Source organism: Spea bombifrons, chromosome 5 (genome assembly GCF_027358695.1).
Source record: "Spea bombifrons isolate aSpeBom1 chromosome 5, aSpeBom1.2.pri, whole genome shotgun sequence".
NCBI lineage: Eukaryota > Metazoa > Chordata > Amphibia > Anura > Pelobatidae > Spea > Spea bombifrons.
This window is the reverse complement of record NC_071091.1, coordinates 78,570,721-78,588,798: the sequence shown is the minus strand read 5'-3', so window position 1 is coordinate 78,588,798 and position 18,078 is coordinate 78,570,721. Positions and strand designations below refer to the sequence as shown.

Below are 18,078 nucleotides of genomic sequence, written 5' to 3'. Positions count from 1 at the left end.
GGGTCAATATGTAAACGTGCCATTCGTAGGGAGGGAGCAGCCAACTAGTATAAGTATTGCAGGAGAGGGACTAGGAAAGGTGAGCTGAGGGAATATGGGAGGGCGTTAATGTGCTATGTTGTAAGAAGCGGGTCCTAAGGGATTTTTAGGAAGGACCGAAGGCAGGGGGAGAGACGGATAGACCGGAGGAGAGCATTCCAGAGGATAGGGGCAGCCCTGGAGAAATCGGAAAAGAGTGCATGAGAGCTAGAAATCAGAGCAGAGGATAGGAGATCATTGGATGAGCGGAGAGACTGGTTAGGAGTGTATTTAGAGATGAGAGAGGAGATGTAGGGAGGGGAACCACTATAAAAGTAAGGGATAATGAATCCTGAAGCGCACAGGCAGCCAGTGAAGAGACTGACTGAGGGGAGAGGTGTTAGTAAAGTGATGGAAGAGGAAGATAAGTCTGGCAGCAGCATTCATGGTTATGGAGGGGTGAGAGGGAGATCAGCTTAAACAGAGTTACAGTAATCAAGACGGGAGATAATGAGGACATGGACAAAAGCCTTAGTGGCATCCTGTGTTTAAGATTGATTCCACTCAGCTGTGATATTTTTGCAACAATCTCACATTTGTTTTGTTTCCACAAACAGGTGAAAGGTTTATTTACATATTTACACCCCATACCCTCGGTTTTACCATTTCGTTTTTTGTTCATTAGCTTGTTTGAAGTTCGCTGGATTCCACTGAAAATAATCTGGTAAAGAGCCCAGAGACAGCATTGCTACTCAATTAAGATGGCGCTTTATAAATTAATAATAATAATGCAACAGACAGGCAATATTTCAGCGCTGGTATTTCAGCTGCGACTCCCATGACACAGAGCCAGCCGAACAAGGTGGCGTTAAGCAAGTGTTTGTCTCCTATCAGCCGCGGTTTACACAACCGCGCTACCAAGCCTCGTACACCTTCTCCAAGGGACGGCGGGTAGGCAAGACCAGCGGACGTGACGTCACGGACTGCTTTGAATCTGTTGCCGGGTTGTTGCCTTTCCAGCGTCCCATAGAGGAACTTGAAGCCCGTTGGAGCGCTCTTAGCGCGCATCTTCGCTTTCCCTCAGACATGTCTGCTGTTAGCAGCAGCTCCAGCGACGGGCAAAGTGAAGGCGCCGTGGGCCCACAGGTCCGCCTGTTTGACCGCCGCTCCGACCAGGCAACAGAAGAAGAGAAACGTCTGCATGTCCGAGGCAGCTTTGCACTGTTCCGAGAAGATGTCTGCCAGGTGAGGGACACCTAAGGGTTTTTAGGGACACTGTGCGACATTTGGGTCCCTCATAGAAACTTCTTAAGTGATTCTCTCGTCAGAAATTACGAGGGAACTGAATGCATAGCAAGGAGCGGGGTGGATAAATATGAGTAGCCGAGGCACATGGCTTTATTTGCATGGGCTTTAATTATATCTATAACTAGGACACTGAAGTCATAAGTTACCATAAGCCTATGTTACTATCATATCCTGTCAATAGTGCAGTGTGTGTGTAGTCCTCAGGTATATTTGCCAAAGTAAAGGTAACAAAACGTGTATTTTTCAACTAATTCAGTGTTATTTGTTACTAAGTGCTGTTTATGTAACAGGTACAAGGAAGGAATAAGCAACTTCCAATATATATATATATATATCATTATGTTAAAGAAAAAAACACACATTTCATCCTGGCATTTAAATTACTGTTAAAAAATAGAATGTCTGAAGTCAATACAAATGAGTAAACTGCAACATCCTAAAAACATGAGCTAATTCAAACTAAATAGAAAAAAAACACTGTTCTTGATAATAGTAACACAAGGAAATGGTGGGAGTTCCCCTTTAAGGATATACACATTAATCCAGTGATATTCCTTTGACATCAAAAGTAATAGGAATAGACTATTATCATAGCAGATTACACTCTAAATCAGGGATTATTTCATTTAATGTGAGACTAGTATGAAAGGGGACACTTTTTGTGACAGCTGATGAGTGCAAAAGGCCAATCTCAGCAAATCAGTGATCTTTAGAAGTAGTGAGGAACCTTATTACTGTTTTAAAGTAGGAAGTGTCTGTTCCCCTGAAAATAGCAACTTCAAACTTATTAAACAGAAGATGTATTCTGGCAATTTGGGGTTATTGGGAAAAATAATTATGTTATTGTTTTTTTCTGGACAAAAAAAATCAGCATCCTTTTCCATTAATAGTAAAATATTAGGCTTACGCCACATTTCGAAAACAATTTTTTTGTTTATGTCAAACCTGATAGTTTGACTCTATTCTTGCCCACTGCGGGCAAGAATAAAGTCAAACTATCAGGTTTGACATAAACGAAAAAAACTCCAAAGCAGCTCCGCAAATGCTTCAGAAAAAAAAAAACACCCACACAAGCTAGGTTATTTTACAATACCACTTTTCAAGCAGCGATTTCTGACCATCGTCTTCTAAAAAGTGTGTTAAAATAAAAACTGAGTTTCTAAAACGCCATTGCCGTTTAGCCCAGGATTTACTTCACAAGATAGATGCCCCTGCTTTGAAACAGGACAGAAATATTCTGGGGGTACAGTAATATACCACATACACTGGTTTTTATGTCTAGGACCGAAAAGGGCTGTCATTATAAGAGGTTTACAGGTGAGCGTTGAAGACATAAGCAAATATGTTCATTTTTAAAATGATCTTTCTCCCTCTCGTTCCCCTTTTACATTTTCCTCACACTGACCCTATTTAACTTAGAAACTACTCTAAACTGGCTCCGTGACATACCAGTCAGCTTTTCTTGACCTATAACATGTTTTCTGTTTAGTATTTTTTGATTTGGCAAAAGCAGTTTGATACCCATGTATCCCCCATACTACAATACAATTGCTTGTCATTTAATTATTTTCTTTGCTCCTTTTTTAGGCTTTTGGAATACCTTCCGATGAAATGTTTGTTATCACCACAACAAACAGAAAAGCAGTCACAGAAACCAACTTTAGTAAGTTCCTAGACTAGTATGAAACAGTTGTGCTTCAAACCTAAAAGGGAGCTCCTGCTACCCTGCCCATTGTTTTCTTAAATAAATGAAGTATGTAAGTAACACATACTTAATGCTTTGTCTTATACCCCCATCATTTTTTTTTTATTTGTACTTAATGTTTCACGCGAGTATTTGCCTAACCATGATTCCCTAGAACACTTCATCCTCTGCCCTTCCTACTTGGGAGCCACCTGGAAATTGGAACACTGCTACGATTATGCCACCTGCAAAGTGGGGTGAGCCATGATTGCGTATGTATAGATAACAAATGGCATCTAGCGTCCCATACAGAAGACCTGTATTGCCAAACAGGCTGAAAAATGCTGACTTTTATATTAGCAATACATGGGTTCACATATGGTGTGTCTGGGATCTATGGTGGATAGTACAACCCTGTTAAGTCTGGAGTTTGATTAGGGGAGGTGATGCTGAATTGCTGTGAAGAAAACATAGCAAGTCATGCACATGGAGGGGAACTAAGGACACCCATGCAAAGTGTCAGGTAACTATCTACTACGGACATATCACTGGGTACCCTACTCACTGCATAACCACTAACATAATATTGTGAATATACCATCATTAAGTGGCATGCCCACAGTGTTAGTGTGTATACATATACAGATGTGTACACCAGTAGGCTACAAATGCATGGTTAACATTTCTGTTGCTGTAATCTGATTGTACAATGTCTAATATGTGTAATCTGGAAATGCACAAAGCCAGGTTATAAATATATTCACATTCTTTCACTTGTATTTTTTTTGTACATAAAATGTCTCTATAGTGCTTTTATTAATCTGATGCTAAAGATTTTATTTCTGTTTAGAACAGTCAAATATATGCATTGAATTGAAGCTCAAACAAACCTTAAATGCTTAAAAGTAATGTTTGTTACATATGTAACATATTTATTTTGTAGGTGTGGCTATCAGAGAGGGCACAACATTGTACATTCTCAAGTCTACTGACCAATTACTAATTTTATCAACAAAAGAGAAAATTGAATTTTTACCGCACTATGATACATTGGTAAAAAGTGGAATGTATGAATATTATGCCAGCGAAGGACAAAATCCATTGCGTAAGTATCTTGTGTTTTCTGCTCTGTTTGTAAATAAATGTATGACACCTGGGACTATCCCAGGGTTCAGTGCATCATTGTATCAATAGTTAAATTGTTGGCAGCTAGTGATCACCAGCAGGGAGAGACTATAAATTTAATATTAATCTAAACTCCCAATTTAAGTCTGGGCTTGCTGAGAACATGTTCATCATTAAAAATTTTAGTTTGGGCACATTGGCTTTTTACATGTATTTTGCTGTTGAATAGCGGCCTTCTAGTCATGAAAATCTTTAGGTTACTTCACATGTATTCCCCATGTCTCACACCGCATACTAAATTCCCTTACATGCAAAGATGATCACACAATGGACATTCTATTTTTTTTGTCCTGTGCTCAATCACTATCATAGATATCACCTTGTTCCCCCTCTCTGAGCACAACCTGTTACCCTGCTATCTTGCTCTGCATCCTACTCTACCCCATGCCATCTGGTCAACCTTGTCCACCCAAATAATTCTCCACAGATCTACTACCCTTACTCTTCCCATCTCAATCTCTTTGCACCTAATTTTAGCTACCTCTCTGTACAGCTTCACCTCTGTATCTGACTTGAGAAAGTAATCCCAACATCACATTTTCAACCCCGGCACACAGCAGTAACAAGCTATCTTCAATGTTGCTCCAGAACGTCTGAACGTAGCTGGTGGTAGTCTTAATCTCTGTTGAACTTCCTGCAGTATGTATTAATCCTGTTTTCCTATCACTTAGCCATACATCTTGCCAAGCAAGCCTCCTCATTGTCTTACAACCTTAAACACTTCCTTAGTACTTCTGGTTTGCTACTACGCCCGGTCACAACCACCCATTCCACTACCCTTAATTGCCTCCAACTTTGCAACTTACTTTAACCCCTTAGTGACACGTAATGTCACATCCCTGCAAAAGCATGCTTTAAGGACATGGAGGTAATAGTATGTCCGCAACCACTTTCAAAAATCGTAGCAAATTTCTGCCAGGATCGGATGGGGACCACTGCTTTTGGTCTGCCCTGGACTTCCAGCAAACAGCAGCAGTCTCTCCTCTGATCACAGTGGGAATTGGCCGGGATTGTTAAAAAGACGCAGGGGACCTAATGTTACATGCACTGCTACCTTGAAAAAAAATATTTACACTGTGGCTAAGGATCATGCAGGCTTTACTCTGAGATTGGCAGCTTCAGGGATTTCCCACCATGTGTGCAGTCAAATCATTGAAGGGGTTATCTCCTGTGTCTTCAGGTCCCACAGGTCTGTAGGGACCCAGTGACAATCAAGGCTGTGCTATAGTACCCATTATGTACATTTAAAAATAAAATATTTTTAACGTGACTCTAAGAGGTTAGTTATTTTAAATGTTTTTTAGTTAATATTGTGGTGGGGGTTAGTGGAGAATTATGAGTTGATAAAGATTTAGAAAATTTAAATAAATTAAATTTAGAAAGGAATCAAATATATTTTTGCAATTCTCCCCCCATTTATACTAAAATGAATCCTGGTCCTTTAAGGGTTGAGCAGCAAAAAGGTGGGATCGGTTGCTTTTCACTTTCTGACATAGGAAGAAAACAATAGTTTGAGGTGCATCTCTCTATATAATTTTGAAGGTAATTGGGAGAGTCTAAGGTGTTCAAGCAGTAATTGTCTGAAAAAAATCTGATAAATCAGTGTAAATATAGCAGTGACCTGTTATAAAACCAAAGCATTAATTGGCATCTTTTCATTTGTTTTAAGCTTTTGCACTGGCGGAGTTAATTGATAATTCACTTTCGGCTACAGCTAATAATCGAGGTGTTCGAAACATTCAAATAAGATTGGTAAGAAGTTCTGCTGTTTGTATGGTGTTTGTGGGAGTATGATTGCATGTAAATCTTATCTTTTTTCCTGCTTATTTATTTATTTTTCATTTAAAAGATATTTGATGAAACACAAGGAAAGCCGGCAGTTGCTGTCATCGATAATGGAAAAGGAATGAACTCAACACAACTTAAAAACTGGGCTGTATATCGTTTGTCAAAGTTTACAAGAGAAACTGACTTATTAAGGTTAGCTTTAGATGCAATCTAAGAGTTGGCTTGGGATATATGCATGTGTATATATATATGTATATATATGTGTGTGTGTGTATATATGAATATATAATGTATGTATATAATACACACACACACACACACACTATATGGACAAAAGTATTGGGACACCTGACCATTACACAACAGGGACTATTATGAATATACATTAATATGTAGTTGGTCCACCTTTGCAGCTATAACAGCGTCAACTCTTCTGGGAAGGCTCTCCACATGATTTTGGAGTGTTTCTGTGGGAATTTTTGCCCATTCATCCAGTAGAGCGTTTTTGAGGTCAGACACTGTTGAATGAGACGGCATGGCTCACAATCTCTGTTCCAGTTCATCCTGTAGGTGTTTGATGGGGTTGAGGTCAGGGCTGTCTGTGAGCCAGTCAGATTTTTCACACCAAACTCATCCAACCATGTCTTTATGGGCCTTATTTTGTGCACTTTGGCTCAGTCATGCTGGAATAGAAAATGGCCTTCCTCAAATTGGAAGGAAAGCATTTCCCAAAATGTCCTGGTATGCTGAAGCATTAATATTTTCCTTCACTGGAAGTAAGGGCCCCAAACCCTGAAAAACAGCCCCACACCATTACCAAGACTTAATCGCTACTCAATCCGACACTTGGCATTTTCTTGGCGATGTGAGGCTTGCGTGCAGCTGCTCCGCCATGTTAACCCATGCCATGAAGCTCCTGCCACACAGTTTTTGTGCTGATATTAATGCCAGTGGAAGTTTAGAACTCTTCAGCTATGGAATCAGCAGATTGTTGACGACTTTTACACAGCTTGCACCTCAGCACTTTGTGACCCTGCTCTGTGACTTTACATGGACTTCTGCTTCGTAGCTGCTGTTCCTAAACGCTTCCACTTTCTAATAATACCACTTACAGGGATGAAAATTCACAAACTGACTTATTGCATAGGTGGCATCCTTTCACTGCGCCACGTTTGTATTCATTGAGTTCTTCAGAACGACCCCTTTTCTTCCAGAAACATTTGTAAATGCAGACTGCATGGCTAGGTGCTTGATTTTACGCACCTGTGGCAGTGGATCTGATTGAAACACCTGAATTTAATAATTAAGAGGTGTCTCCCAATACTTTTGTCAGTATAGTGCATATATATAATTTTAAATGCAGGTGTATGTATGTTTGTGTGTGTGTGTGTGTATATATATATATATATATATATATATATATATATATATATATATATATATATAATTATAATCTGTCAATCAACTTTTAAATGTAATTGCTTGTATTAAATTACACATTGAACAAGGTTAAATGTGTATGAAATTACTGTTTTTTTCAAATAGTCTTTAAACATTTACTGAAATAACCCCCCTAGTTATTCTATTCAGTGACAATATGAGTTGCAGAGAGTGCATATGCTTGTGTGTGGGTTGATGTGGACTTTTTTAATAGCACATATATACTTTCTGCTTCTCATGCGCAGGCTGTTCACTTGGTGCCTAAAAGCGGCCATGCTATGAATTCTTAAAATGTTGCTCTAAGTGTCTGATGGGAGATTAACAAATCCCTAGTTTAGTGAATACATCTCACAACTGTTAACCACATATAACAACGATGGTTTTCTGTTTTCTAACCGCAGTGTACATACTCATAAATGAAATCAAATTTAATAGCAAGCATCTAAAGTTTAATGGCAACAATGACTTGTGCTATTGACCGTTTTTCTTTTCCAGCGATGAAGTATCCTATGTTCGTCCTCCACCAATGCTTCGTAGCCTTAATAGTGACATCTCCTATTTCGGTGTTGGTGGAAAGCAAGCAGTGTTCTTTGTTGGTCAGTCTGCTAGAGTAGGTATTTTTTTTTTTTTTAATAAAATGTTACACATACCTGTGATAGTTCTTTCATTATGAAGACATGTTTGAGAAACATTCTTTAAATGGCAGCAATGGGTCATCATAAGTATGTTCTATGTCTTAGGAAAAGCAACCTAGTTTGAAAAGAAAAAAAAAAAAAAGTTAAATTCAGATCCTGTTGCAAGATCTTCTGAAGCTTACCTCTTTATAGCACAATGTGTCACAACCTGTGTCCTATTGTTGTAAGATCTGCTTATCTTTTAATGTCACACGTGATCGTGAGCAAATTAGAAGAACTGCATCTCCATGGCTCCTAAAATTTCAGCCTTAACTTGTTTTGTGCTGGGTTTTTTTATACTCATCCCTGTGGAAATATCCACTATTTACTCTGTGCATTGTAGTAAAATAAAAAAGTCTGGCAAAGTAGCAGAAATATTGTACAGCTTTTGTGTTTGGAATGAAATATGCATCTAATCAGGACTACTGCTTTTATGCATTTTAGATTATCACCAAGACATTGGACTCACAGGATGTTCATGAATTTGTACTCTCCAAGGACGATTTTGAGCAGAAAGAAAAAAATAAAGAATTCATTTACAGTGGCTTCATTAGAAATAGAAAGGTAACATTTAAGATTATGTGCATTTTATTTAATTTGTTCATGAGGTACAACGTTAACCTTAATACCAGTGCACCCTTAGACGATAAACTACACATGAAATAATCCACATAAATGATAAATTGGGTGTAATCCCATTGAACGATTTATATTCATTTTTGTTTTGCTTTTTTACACACTTTTTCTGCTATGCATGTGGACTAAATATGCTTTTTAATGTACCCACACAATAACACATGCTATAACATATGCAAATCGGGTTTTAATGTACCATCTCTTGATACCATGTTTAGATATGTATAGTACAACATTTTAGTATGGAGAAAAAAAAAACTGCATTATTTGTTGCCTTTGCTGTAATGGTCATTAAAGTAGTTTGGTTGACCAAAATATATTAAATTAACCGTCTTAAATTTGGAAATGCCTTATATATTTGTTTTTTTTTTTTTCTCCAATATAGCCAGCTGATTCTACTCATGTAACAGATGACGAACGCTTCCTTCATAACCTTATTCTGGAAGAGAAAGGAAAAGATAATTTTACAGCCGTAATTATAACTGGAGTACAACCTGAGCATATACAGTACTTGAAGAATTTCTACCATTTATGGACAAGGCAATTAACGTAAGAATTCTAATGTGCTATTGTAATGGTGTTTTCAAAGTTTATGGAGAGTTTATGCATAATGTGAGTTAAATTCATTGGGCATAACGTATTTCACATTTTTTGTATTTTTTCTTTCTTTCACTTCAGGCACATCTATCATTATTACATTCATGGACCACAAGGAAATGTATTGAATGTTGCCAAAGGAAATACAAGACCAGGAAGCAATATTGACATTGAGGTGAACACTAATTCCATGTTTATGATATACTGGCTCCAGGACAGGCCATGAAGAGATTGGATGCATTAAAAGGTTAACATAAACCAGCCATGTGAATATCTGGTTGTTTGAAGTCCTCATTGTGTGGTCAGATTTTTTTTTTTTTAAATTTTTTATAAAAACTTTCGGACAGGATCTGGCATTTGTAAGGTGCTTTGCTCACCCTTTAAGTTGAGTCGAAAAAAGATAACTCGAAAGATGCATCCATATGGGATATATATATAAAAGATATATCTTTAAGTTAGTAACAAACATATTGTATGTATTTTTTAGCCAAACAAAAAATGAATAATATAAGTCAGTTTGAGGTGTAAAATGTTTGTCCACACTGATTTTGATTTGTGTAGGTCTTAACTTTGTAATTAAATTGTAATATGAACATAATTTATCTTGCAGATCTACATGTTTGAGAAAGGGAAGTTACCCCGGATTATTAACCTTAGAGAGATCAAAGATGATATGCAAACACTTTACATCAACAGTGCATCCGAAAGTTTTGAGTTTAAAGCACTTGTTGGGGGAGATGGCGTTGTTGAGGGGATTATACGTTATCATCCATTTTTGTATGACAGGGAAACCTATCCAGACGATCCATATTCTTCCTCAAGTAAGTGCTTTTTTTGTTTTAATAGGAAACCTAACTTCAACATAATGCTTTCTTTTTATGTCGTTGATAAATTATAGATAGTTACAAGTATAAGAAATTCATAGTTATTAAGAAGTACCAGCAATTGGAAACCTTGGACAGTATGTCAGAGTAAGATATAATATTGTAAAGCATTGGGTATCAGGCCCGGACTGGGACAAAAAATAGGCCCGGGCATTTAAGCCTGAGCAGCCCATATTTATTTATTTATTTATTTATTTATTGTTAAAGCCCACCCTTCATGTACCATCTTTGCATTTAATCATTCAGACAAACCATTAACACATTCATTTATGCAGTCTCACAAATCAAGCAATTCATCCTCACATGAATTCATTAATTGTCATACGCATTCACACTACCCCCTCTCTTCATCTTATCTGCCCCTTCTCACTATGTAACCCCCTTCCCCACTTCTCAATATGTACCGCCTCTATCTATCCCCTCTCCCCCTTTCTCACAATCTAACCCCCCTCTGCCCCTTTTCACTGCACCCCCCTCCCTCACCCTACTTACCTTGTTGCCGGAGCAAGCAGCAACTGCGACCGGGCCCGCGGCAGGGCAGGATTGACTTAGGGGCTGATGGAGCTGCAGCTCCAGGCCCCCACCTTAAAATAGGCCCAGTCAGGACCGGACTGACTGGGCCTATATTGGCCGCATTAACACAGAGCCCCTTAAGCCCGCCGCAACTACCCCCTCCTAACTATCTACCCTCTCCCTCTTTGAAGTTCACTTACCTTTCAGGAGTCCTGTGGTGGGGGTGCAAGGCCTCTGCCTCCCAGCTCTGCCACTGTATGGAACAGTATAGAGTGATGGGAGTTATGATGTACTTTTAGAGCATAATTAGATCATGAAAAAGACATTGGAAATGGTACAGCATAACACCCATCACTCTCACGCACATACCAATCCACACATATATACCAATCCACACGTATACCAATCCACACGTATACACCAATCCACACGTATACACCAATCCACACATATATACACCAATCCACACATATATACTAATCCACACATATACACCAATCCACACATACACCAATCCACACATATACACCAATCCACACATATATACCAATCCACACACATACCAATCCACACACACATACACCAATCCACACACATACACCAATCCACACACACATACACCAATCCACACATACACCAATCCACACACATACACCAATCCACACATATACACCAATCCACACATACACCAATCCACACATATACACCAATCCACACATATATACCAATCCACACATATACACCAATCCACACATATACACCAATCCACACATATACACCAATCCACACATATATACCAATCCACACGTATACCAATCCACACACATATACCAATCCACACACATATACCAATCCACACACATATACCAATCCACACACATATACCAATCCACACACATATATACCAATCCACACATATATACCAATCCACACATATACACCAATCCACACATATATACCAATCCACACATATACAACAATCCACACACATATACCAATCCACACACACATATACACCAATCCACTCCACACATATACACCAATCCACACATATACACCAATCCACACATATATACCAATCCACACGTATACCAATCCACACATATACACCAATCCACACACATACACCAATCCACACACATACACCAATCCACACACATACACCAATCCACACACATACACCAATCCACACACATACCAATCCACACACATACACCAATCCACACACATACACCAATCCACACATATACACCAATCCACACATATATACTGATCCACACACACATATACACCAATCCACTCTCACTTAATGCTTTCCTACCTTTCCTTTCTTCTTTCAGCTTCTTTTCCTCCTCTTCGCTCCTCTTCTTCAGTTCTTCTGTCTTCTCTATCTTCTTCCGGGTCAGAGGGCACGGACAGCGGTGGGCGCGGCTTCAGTGCTGTGCGCCGGGATCTGAAAACAAACCCCGGCGCACAACAGCTGTTGCCGCGCGGATCACAAGGGAGCGGTATCGGAGGTCTTTAACAGACCTCCGGCTCCCTTGAGTGATTTTAAGCCGGGTTCAACCCGGCTTAAAATCACTCAAGGGAACCGGAGGTCTGTTAAAGACCTCCGATATCGCTCCCTTGCGAGCCTGCTCCTCCAGCGGCGGACATTACTGTCCGTCTCTGGAGGGGTGCCGGGTGCCGCAAGTTGGCACCCCCTGATGACCCAAAGGTCGGCCCTGCCCTAAGGGGCCGGGAAGCCCCCACCAGGGCCGTCCCTAGGGGTCTGCGGCCGCACAGGGTTTAAATTAAAACATCGGGGTTTTTTTTTTCAACTTTATTTAACATCCTCCATGTTAAATAAAGTAAAAAAAAACCCCCGATGTTTTAATTTAAGCCCTGTGCGGCCGCAGACCCGCAAGGCCGGCCTTGGTGGGGACTTCCCGGCCCCTTAGAGTGGCGGACCCGGTCGCAGTTGGTAGGGTAGGGGCCTGGAGCTGCAGCTCCATCAGCCCCTAAGTCAATGCGGCCCTGCCATGGCCCGGCCCACCGGGCAAATGCCCGGTGTGCCCGATGGCCAGTCCGGGCCTGTTGGGTATAATACACATTTGGAGGTAAAACTGCAGGGACATTATGCATATGAGTTGTAGTATTTTCTATAATAAAAACTATTAAATTGTGTTTAAAAAAAAAAAAAAAAAAAGTTTTACCGTGGTCACGAAGTATATACATTGTGCATAAAAAAAAACAATGAGTATATATTTCGTAAATTATATTCTGCCCAAATATAATGAATTTTCAAATATATAAATATCTCATTATTCCAAGATAAAGGAATTTGATTTTTTTTAATGGAAAATTTATTTTTTTGTCACAAAGTTAGTATGAAATGTGGTGTGAATTATATTAAAGGTACTAATGTTGCTCCATGTATATCCTGCTCACAGCAACGACTGTTCAATTTGTGCACCAATTACTATGAAAGTTTATCTATGCACTACTTCCTACATAATGATGTTTTATAAAGGAAACAAAAACTTTTCTGAAATCCAAAAAATATTTTTTTATTGTAGAAGCTACCAGTAGCATTAATTTTAGTTGTTTCTTCAAAACACATTTCCTACAGTAAATTCAGATGATCAACTACAATGCATCAACTATGTAGTAAAACTGAAAACCCGTTGTATTTTGTAATTCGGTTATAAAGATGTTGAGGGATTCCAATTTTTCAATTTGATTTTGTAGGGGCTGGTGAAGACAGTGATGACACAGATGACGAATGCTTCATAATTGAAAAGGGAGGTCGAGGGAAAAGACCAATATTTGAATGTTTCTGGAATGGCAGACTGATTCCTTACACTACAATTGAAGAGTAAGCTTTGTGATTTAAGCCTTGATCACCTTTAGGACACACCTGTACGTCATGTATTTTTCACAGCGTCAGGGACATGCCTGCCTGGACCATTCCTGTGAGCAGCAGCCAACATTGCTGACTTTCTGCCAACCAATCGTGTAAGGGCGCTCTCACTGTTGCATAAGGAATGCCCGATTAGGCATTCCCTTCTGGTAGGTGTCATTGCATTGCTGACACCTACCAGAAGCTCTTTTTAGGAGTGGAGAGATCGAGTAGGCTCTGTATCTCCTGCTGGGATCTCTGTTTGCTCCCCTGCTGGCTGATTGCACACATTGCGATCAGCAATGCAAGGCTATGCAGCCCTGTTCGCTGATCAGTATTACAGCAGCAGAGATCGGGGAAGAGCGCAAGAATCCGTTTTCTTGAAATATAAATACAAGTTAAACAGTGATGTCATTGTGATATCAGTGGTTATACATAAGATGTACAAGAGACTCCAAAAAGCATCTATATAGTATCCTATATTTAAAAAATATAATCACTACCCCAAAAATACTAACCTATAGAGCACAACATAAATCGTCATTGTTCATCAGTGGTGTCTGCTGTGTAGAAGAAGTTCTAAGCACAACTGCCAAAAAAGCTTTTTTTATTTTAATATAGGGGGTTTTTTTTACATTATCAAACCTTGGCACAGAAAAGGGTTAAATCCCTTAGATTGGTGTAATGGTGAAAGCTTTTACTAAACAAACCTTGTTATTTTGTAACTGCCATTATTTCAGAATCACCTGAGAGGTGTGCAGAAGAAATTGTTAAATGAAATTTGTGTTCATCGGTGCTTAATAATTCACTAATATTTACATTGAAAATATACACACACACATTTTAAATCAGAAGAAGCCAACTAAAAGGGCATCACATTGTTTATTTAAAATATTGTGTGTGTCTACAAATTACACGACTTTCCACCCTTCTCACTTCTTCCTTTTAATCTTGTCTCTTTTTCTAGTTTTGATTGGTGTGCTCCCCCAAAGAAGAGGGGGCTGGGTCCGTTGGAGTGCTATAACCGAATCTCTGGCGTGTTGTTTACCAATGACAAGTTTCAAGTCAGTACTAATAAACTGACTTTTCTAGACCTAAGTTTGAAGCTGCAAGAAAAAAACACACTCTTTACAAGAATAATTAATGGACAGGTGAGCATTGTGCGCATATTGCAACTCCAGTTTCCATTTTAAATAATTTTATAAATATAGAGTAGATTATACATTGCTGCATTTTAAAGGTACAGTCCATAGCCCTACTATCAATAAGAATGCATATTAAAGTAAAATACTCTGAGTATATATTCTTCAGGAACATATATATATATAAATATAATATAATATTATATATAAATATATATATATATATATGCTACTTGCCTCTCTTGGTCTGATGATTCTTGAAGTTTGATAGAGACATATAATTTGACAGCAGATAAAAACCATTCAGCACATCTAAATTTTTTAGATTCAAACCTTAATCAGTGCTTGGTCTTCTCTAAGATTCTTTATAGCTTTATACCTATCACATGCATTTTGATGTTTAAAGCAGCTACACAGTGTCAGAAAACATCGCAATGGAAGCACAGACGAGCTTGGTAAATTTAAAAGGGGCACTGTCGTAGGACACCACTTTGCCTTAAGTCAATTTGTGAGATTCTGTCCTGCTACAGTGCTGTTATTGTAAAGTATGTGTGTATGTATGTATACTATACACACACACACACACACACACACACGCAAACGCAAATAATTGAGCTTGCGACCATGTTCAACATTGATATTTCATTATTGACATTTTTGTGCTCCCACCTCAAAACAGGAGCAGAGGATGAAAATAGACAGGGAATTTGCATTCTGGGTGAAGGAATGCCATGAAAAATATGACAAGCAGATAAAATACATTGGATACAAAGGTACCATCACACGCACAGACGTTGCCTCAAAACGTATGCAAAGTTCTTGGGCCACCTACTCGTCCATAGAATGGGATGGAAAGGCATACAGATCTGGGCAACTGGTAAGATAAATTGTCATCCTGATCCAGCAATACATTTGGGATCTGTTGCAAGGTCCATAGTTTGTAAATCAAATTCTGGTTTCATCCTGTCAAATCAGTTTATATTGTTAAATATGGCTTTTATCCTTACGCCATGAAGAGCACATCAATAGTTAAATAGAAAATAAGAAATCCCTAGAACATCTAAGTACTTCTATAACAAGCATTAATATTTAATTATCTATACAAGTAGCAGCCACGGGAAACGCCCCTTAAATACCGCCCTTGAGGTATCTTCATGATTTGTGAGCATGTTTGTCTCGCATGTATAATTATCTTTTTGTTTTTTGCATTATACAGATTGTTAGGTCTTTCACCATTACCTTAGATTGTAAGTTCCTGCGGGAACACGGCCCTTCATTCCTCTTGTATATCTCTATCAATTGCTGTATTGTACTTGTCATTATCTATAACACTTTCATCTTTGTACAGTGCTTTATAAATAAGTATAAAATAATAATAATACATCACATAGCACTGATAGCATAGCATTGATGGCTACGGTCTCTTATTTAATATGCATTATTTCCGATTACAAACCTCGTCAACTCACTGACAAAGTGAATTATAATTATGTGTGCCTTTGCTCTTAGATTATATTCACGCTGTTTTATTTATGTTTAACTCCATATTGGAATATATATACGTATACAAGTTACATAACCACTAGAAATAATTTCCATTATTATTTGATCATGTCAGACATTAGTTCTATCCAGTATAGGCAGTGGTATCTAATGTGAGCTCAGCCTGGTGTGTCAGGTTTCAGCAGCTTGTTGTGAGAATAAAGCTGAAGACAATTTGTATTTCTGTAAATTTATTATTGTGTAATAGCATTACATTTTATGTTGCCCATAGGTAAAAACTGTGAAAACTGTGCCTTTATTCTATGGAAGCATAGTAAAGTTTCTTCTACACGGAGATCATGAAGGTGATGTTTACGCTACAGGAGGCGAGGTTCAAATTGCTTTGGTAAGCATTCAAGGTTGTTTTGTTTTTTAAGGTTGTCCTATGCATTTTTTTATTTATTTTTATGAAGGAAAAATTACCCTGAAAGCCTGTGTTCACTAGAAAGCATACAGCCCTTTTAAATGTAACTGAAGTATGTTAATTTGCCACCACATCGGTTGAAAAAGCATCTCAGATCTTAACTTCCCAGTTGGCATATTTTCAAGCCATATTTGGAAACTCCGTCTTCATAGATGTGATCTTCTATTCAATTTATTAGTACTGCTAATATGTGATTGAATGAGAAGTTTGGGACAGGCATTTTTGTCAGCTGTTCCACTGAATCACTGCAAGAGACTATAGACTGAGAGAAGGATTAAATACAGTTCACGTTAGACAGACATAAAACATATGATGTGAACAGATGTCCATATCAACTAATCTTTAGTTTTTTCCTAATAGGAACCTAAAGAATTATATGATGAAACAAAATGCGTCCCGATTTCAAAACTTGACAGACATGTGTCAATAGCTTCAATTAAGAAATACTTGGAAGATGAAATGGCTCGGTAAGAGAATTGTATGTGGTTTTGTTTATTATAACATCTCAATAGTTGATCAGTTCTATATAAAGATTATCTTGTGTTAGGTTCCCCACGTCATTGTCGGTGACATGGCCTGAAGGAGACGCCTTACAAGAGAATGATGAGAAAGATGCGGGAACCCCGATAGGTAATTATCAGGAGTTGGAAAGTAAAAATACACTGCCATGTATGTTATGTCGCTTAGGTATTTTGTTTCTTAATGCAAAGTGTAATTTTCATTTTTTCACTATTACGATGGCATTTAAATCTGTTAATTATTAGCAGTGTGTACTGTTTTGTAAGGTTTTATGCATGTCTTTTGTTTTATGTTGATTAAAACCCTTTTTTTGTAATGAAACAAATTTCATTTAAGGTGCTTTAAAAGTTGAAATATTGAACAAGAAAGGTGAGCCAATGCAGAAACTTCCAGGTTCAAGCCATGGCACAGCAAAGAAACTCTTAGTGGAACTGAAAGTGATTTTACATTGTAAGTTTGCAAAATGCTGCAAAAACAATATCTATCTCTCTCTCTCCAGACTGGAATATGCTGAAGGCAAGATAGAAAGAGGTCCTTGAATTATTATATTGAGAAGCAACATTTCTCAGTCTCTAGTTAAAATAAAAATAGCTAGATGAATTTAAATAAAAACATAGCTATAGGAAAGAAATGTAAATTGTACAGGTATATTTCCAAATATCACGCAGACAGCAATCCTGCAAAGCTAAAGTAATTAGCTAAACAATAGCAATATATATAGGTACTTTTTAAAAATTGCATTTTTTAATTTGTGTTCCTTAAGGTCTTAAAGTAATGGTTTGCATCAGCTAGTATCATATTTGTTTGGAATGAATTATTAATGTATAATAGTATGAAAAGTAG

General features: G+C 38.1%; 1 protein-coding gene across 1 annotated transcript in view; it reads left to right on the top strand.

Annotated features, from left to right (window-relative positions):
- The first annotated feature begins 1,031 nt into the window (after positions 1 to 1,031).
- The window catches only part of SMCHD1 (structural maintenance of chromosomes flexible hinge domain containing 1), a 43,639-nt gene continuing 26,592 nt past the window's right edge, over positions 1,032 to 18,078 (top strand). The window contains exons 1-17 of the mRNA XM_053468109.1: positions 1,032 to 1,263; positions 2,914 to 2,989; positions 3,954 to 4,115; positions 5,865 to 5,947; positions 6,045 to 6,175; positions 7,919 to 8,033; positions 8,542 to 8,661; positions 9,119 to 9,282; positions 9,412 to 9,505; positions 9,941 to 10,151; positions 13,458 to 13,584; positions 14,576 to 14,759; positions 15,430 to 15,627; positions 16,525 to 16,638; positions 17,077 to 17,183; positions 17,264 to 17,346; positions 17,572 to 17,685. Of these exons, the coding sequence (XP_053324084.1) occupies positions 1,105 to 1,263; positions 2,914 to 2,989; positions 3,954 to 4,115; positions 5,865 to 5,947; positions 6,045 to 6,175; positions 7,919 to 8,033; positions 8,542 to 8,661; positions 9,119 to 9,282; positions 9,412 to 9,505; positions 9,941 to 10,151; positions 13,458 to 13,584; positions 14,576 to 14,759; positions 15,430 to 15,627; positions 16,525 to 16,638; positions 17,077 to 17,183; positions 17,264 to 17,346; positions 17,572 to 17,685 (2,242 nt within the window). The 5' untranslated portion in view covers positions 1,032 to 1,104. The remainder of the gene's footprint in view (positions 1,264 to 2,913; positions 2,990 to 3,953; positions 4,116 to 5,864; positions 5,948 to 6,044; positions 6,176 to 7,918; positions 8,034 to 8,541; positions 8,662 to 9,118; positions 9,283 to 9,411; positions 9,506 to 9,940; positions 10,152 to 13,457; positions 13,585 to 14,575; positions 14,760 to 15,429; positions 15,628 to 16,524; positions 16,639 to 17,076; positions 17,184 to 17,263; positions 17,347 to 17,571; positions 17,686 to 18,078) is intronic.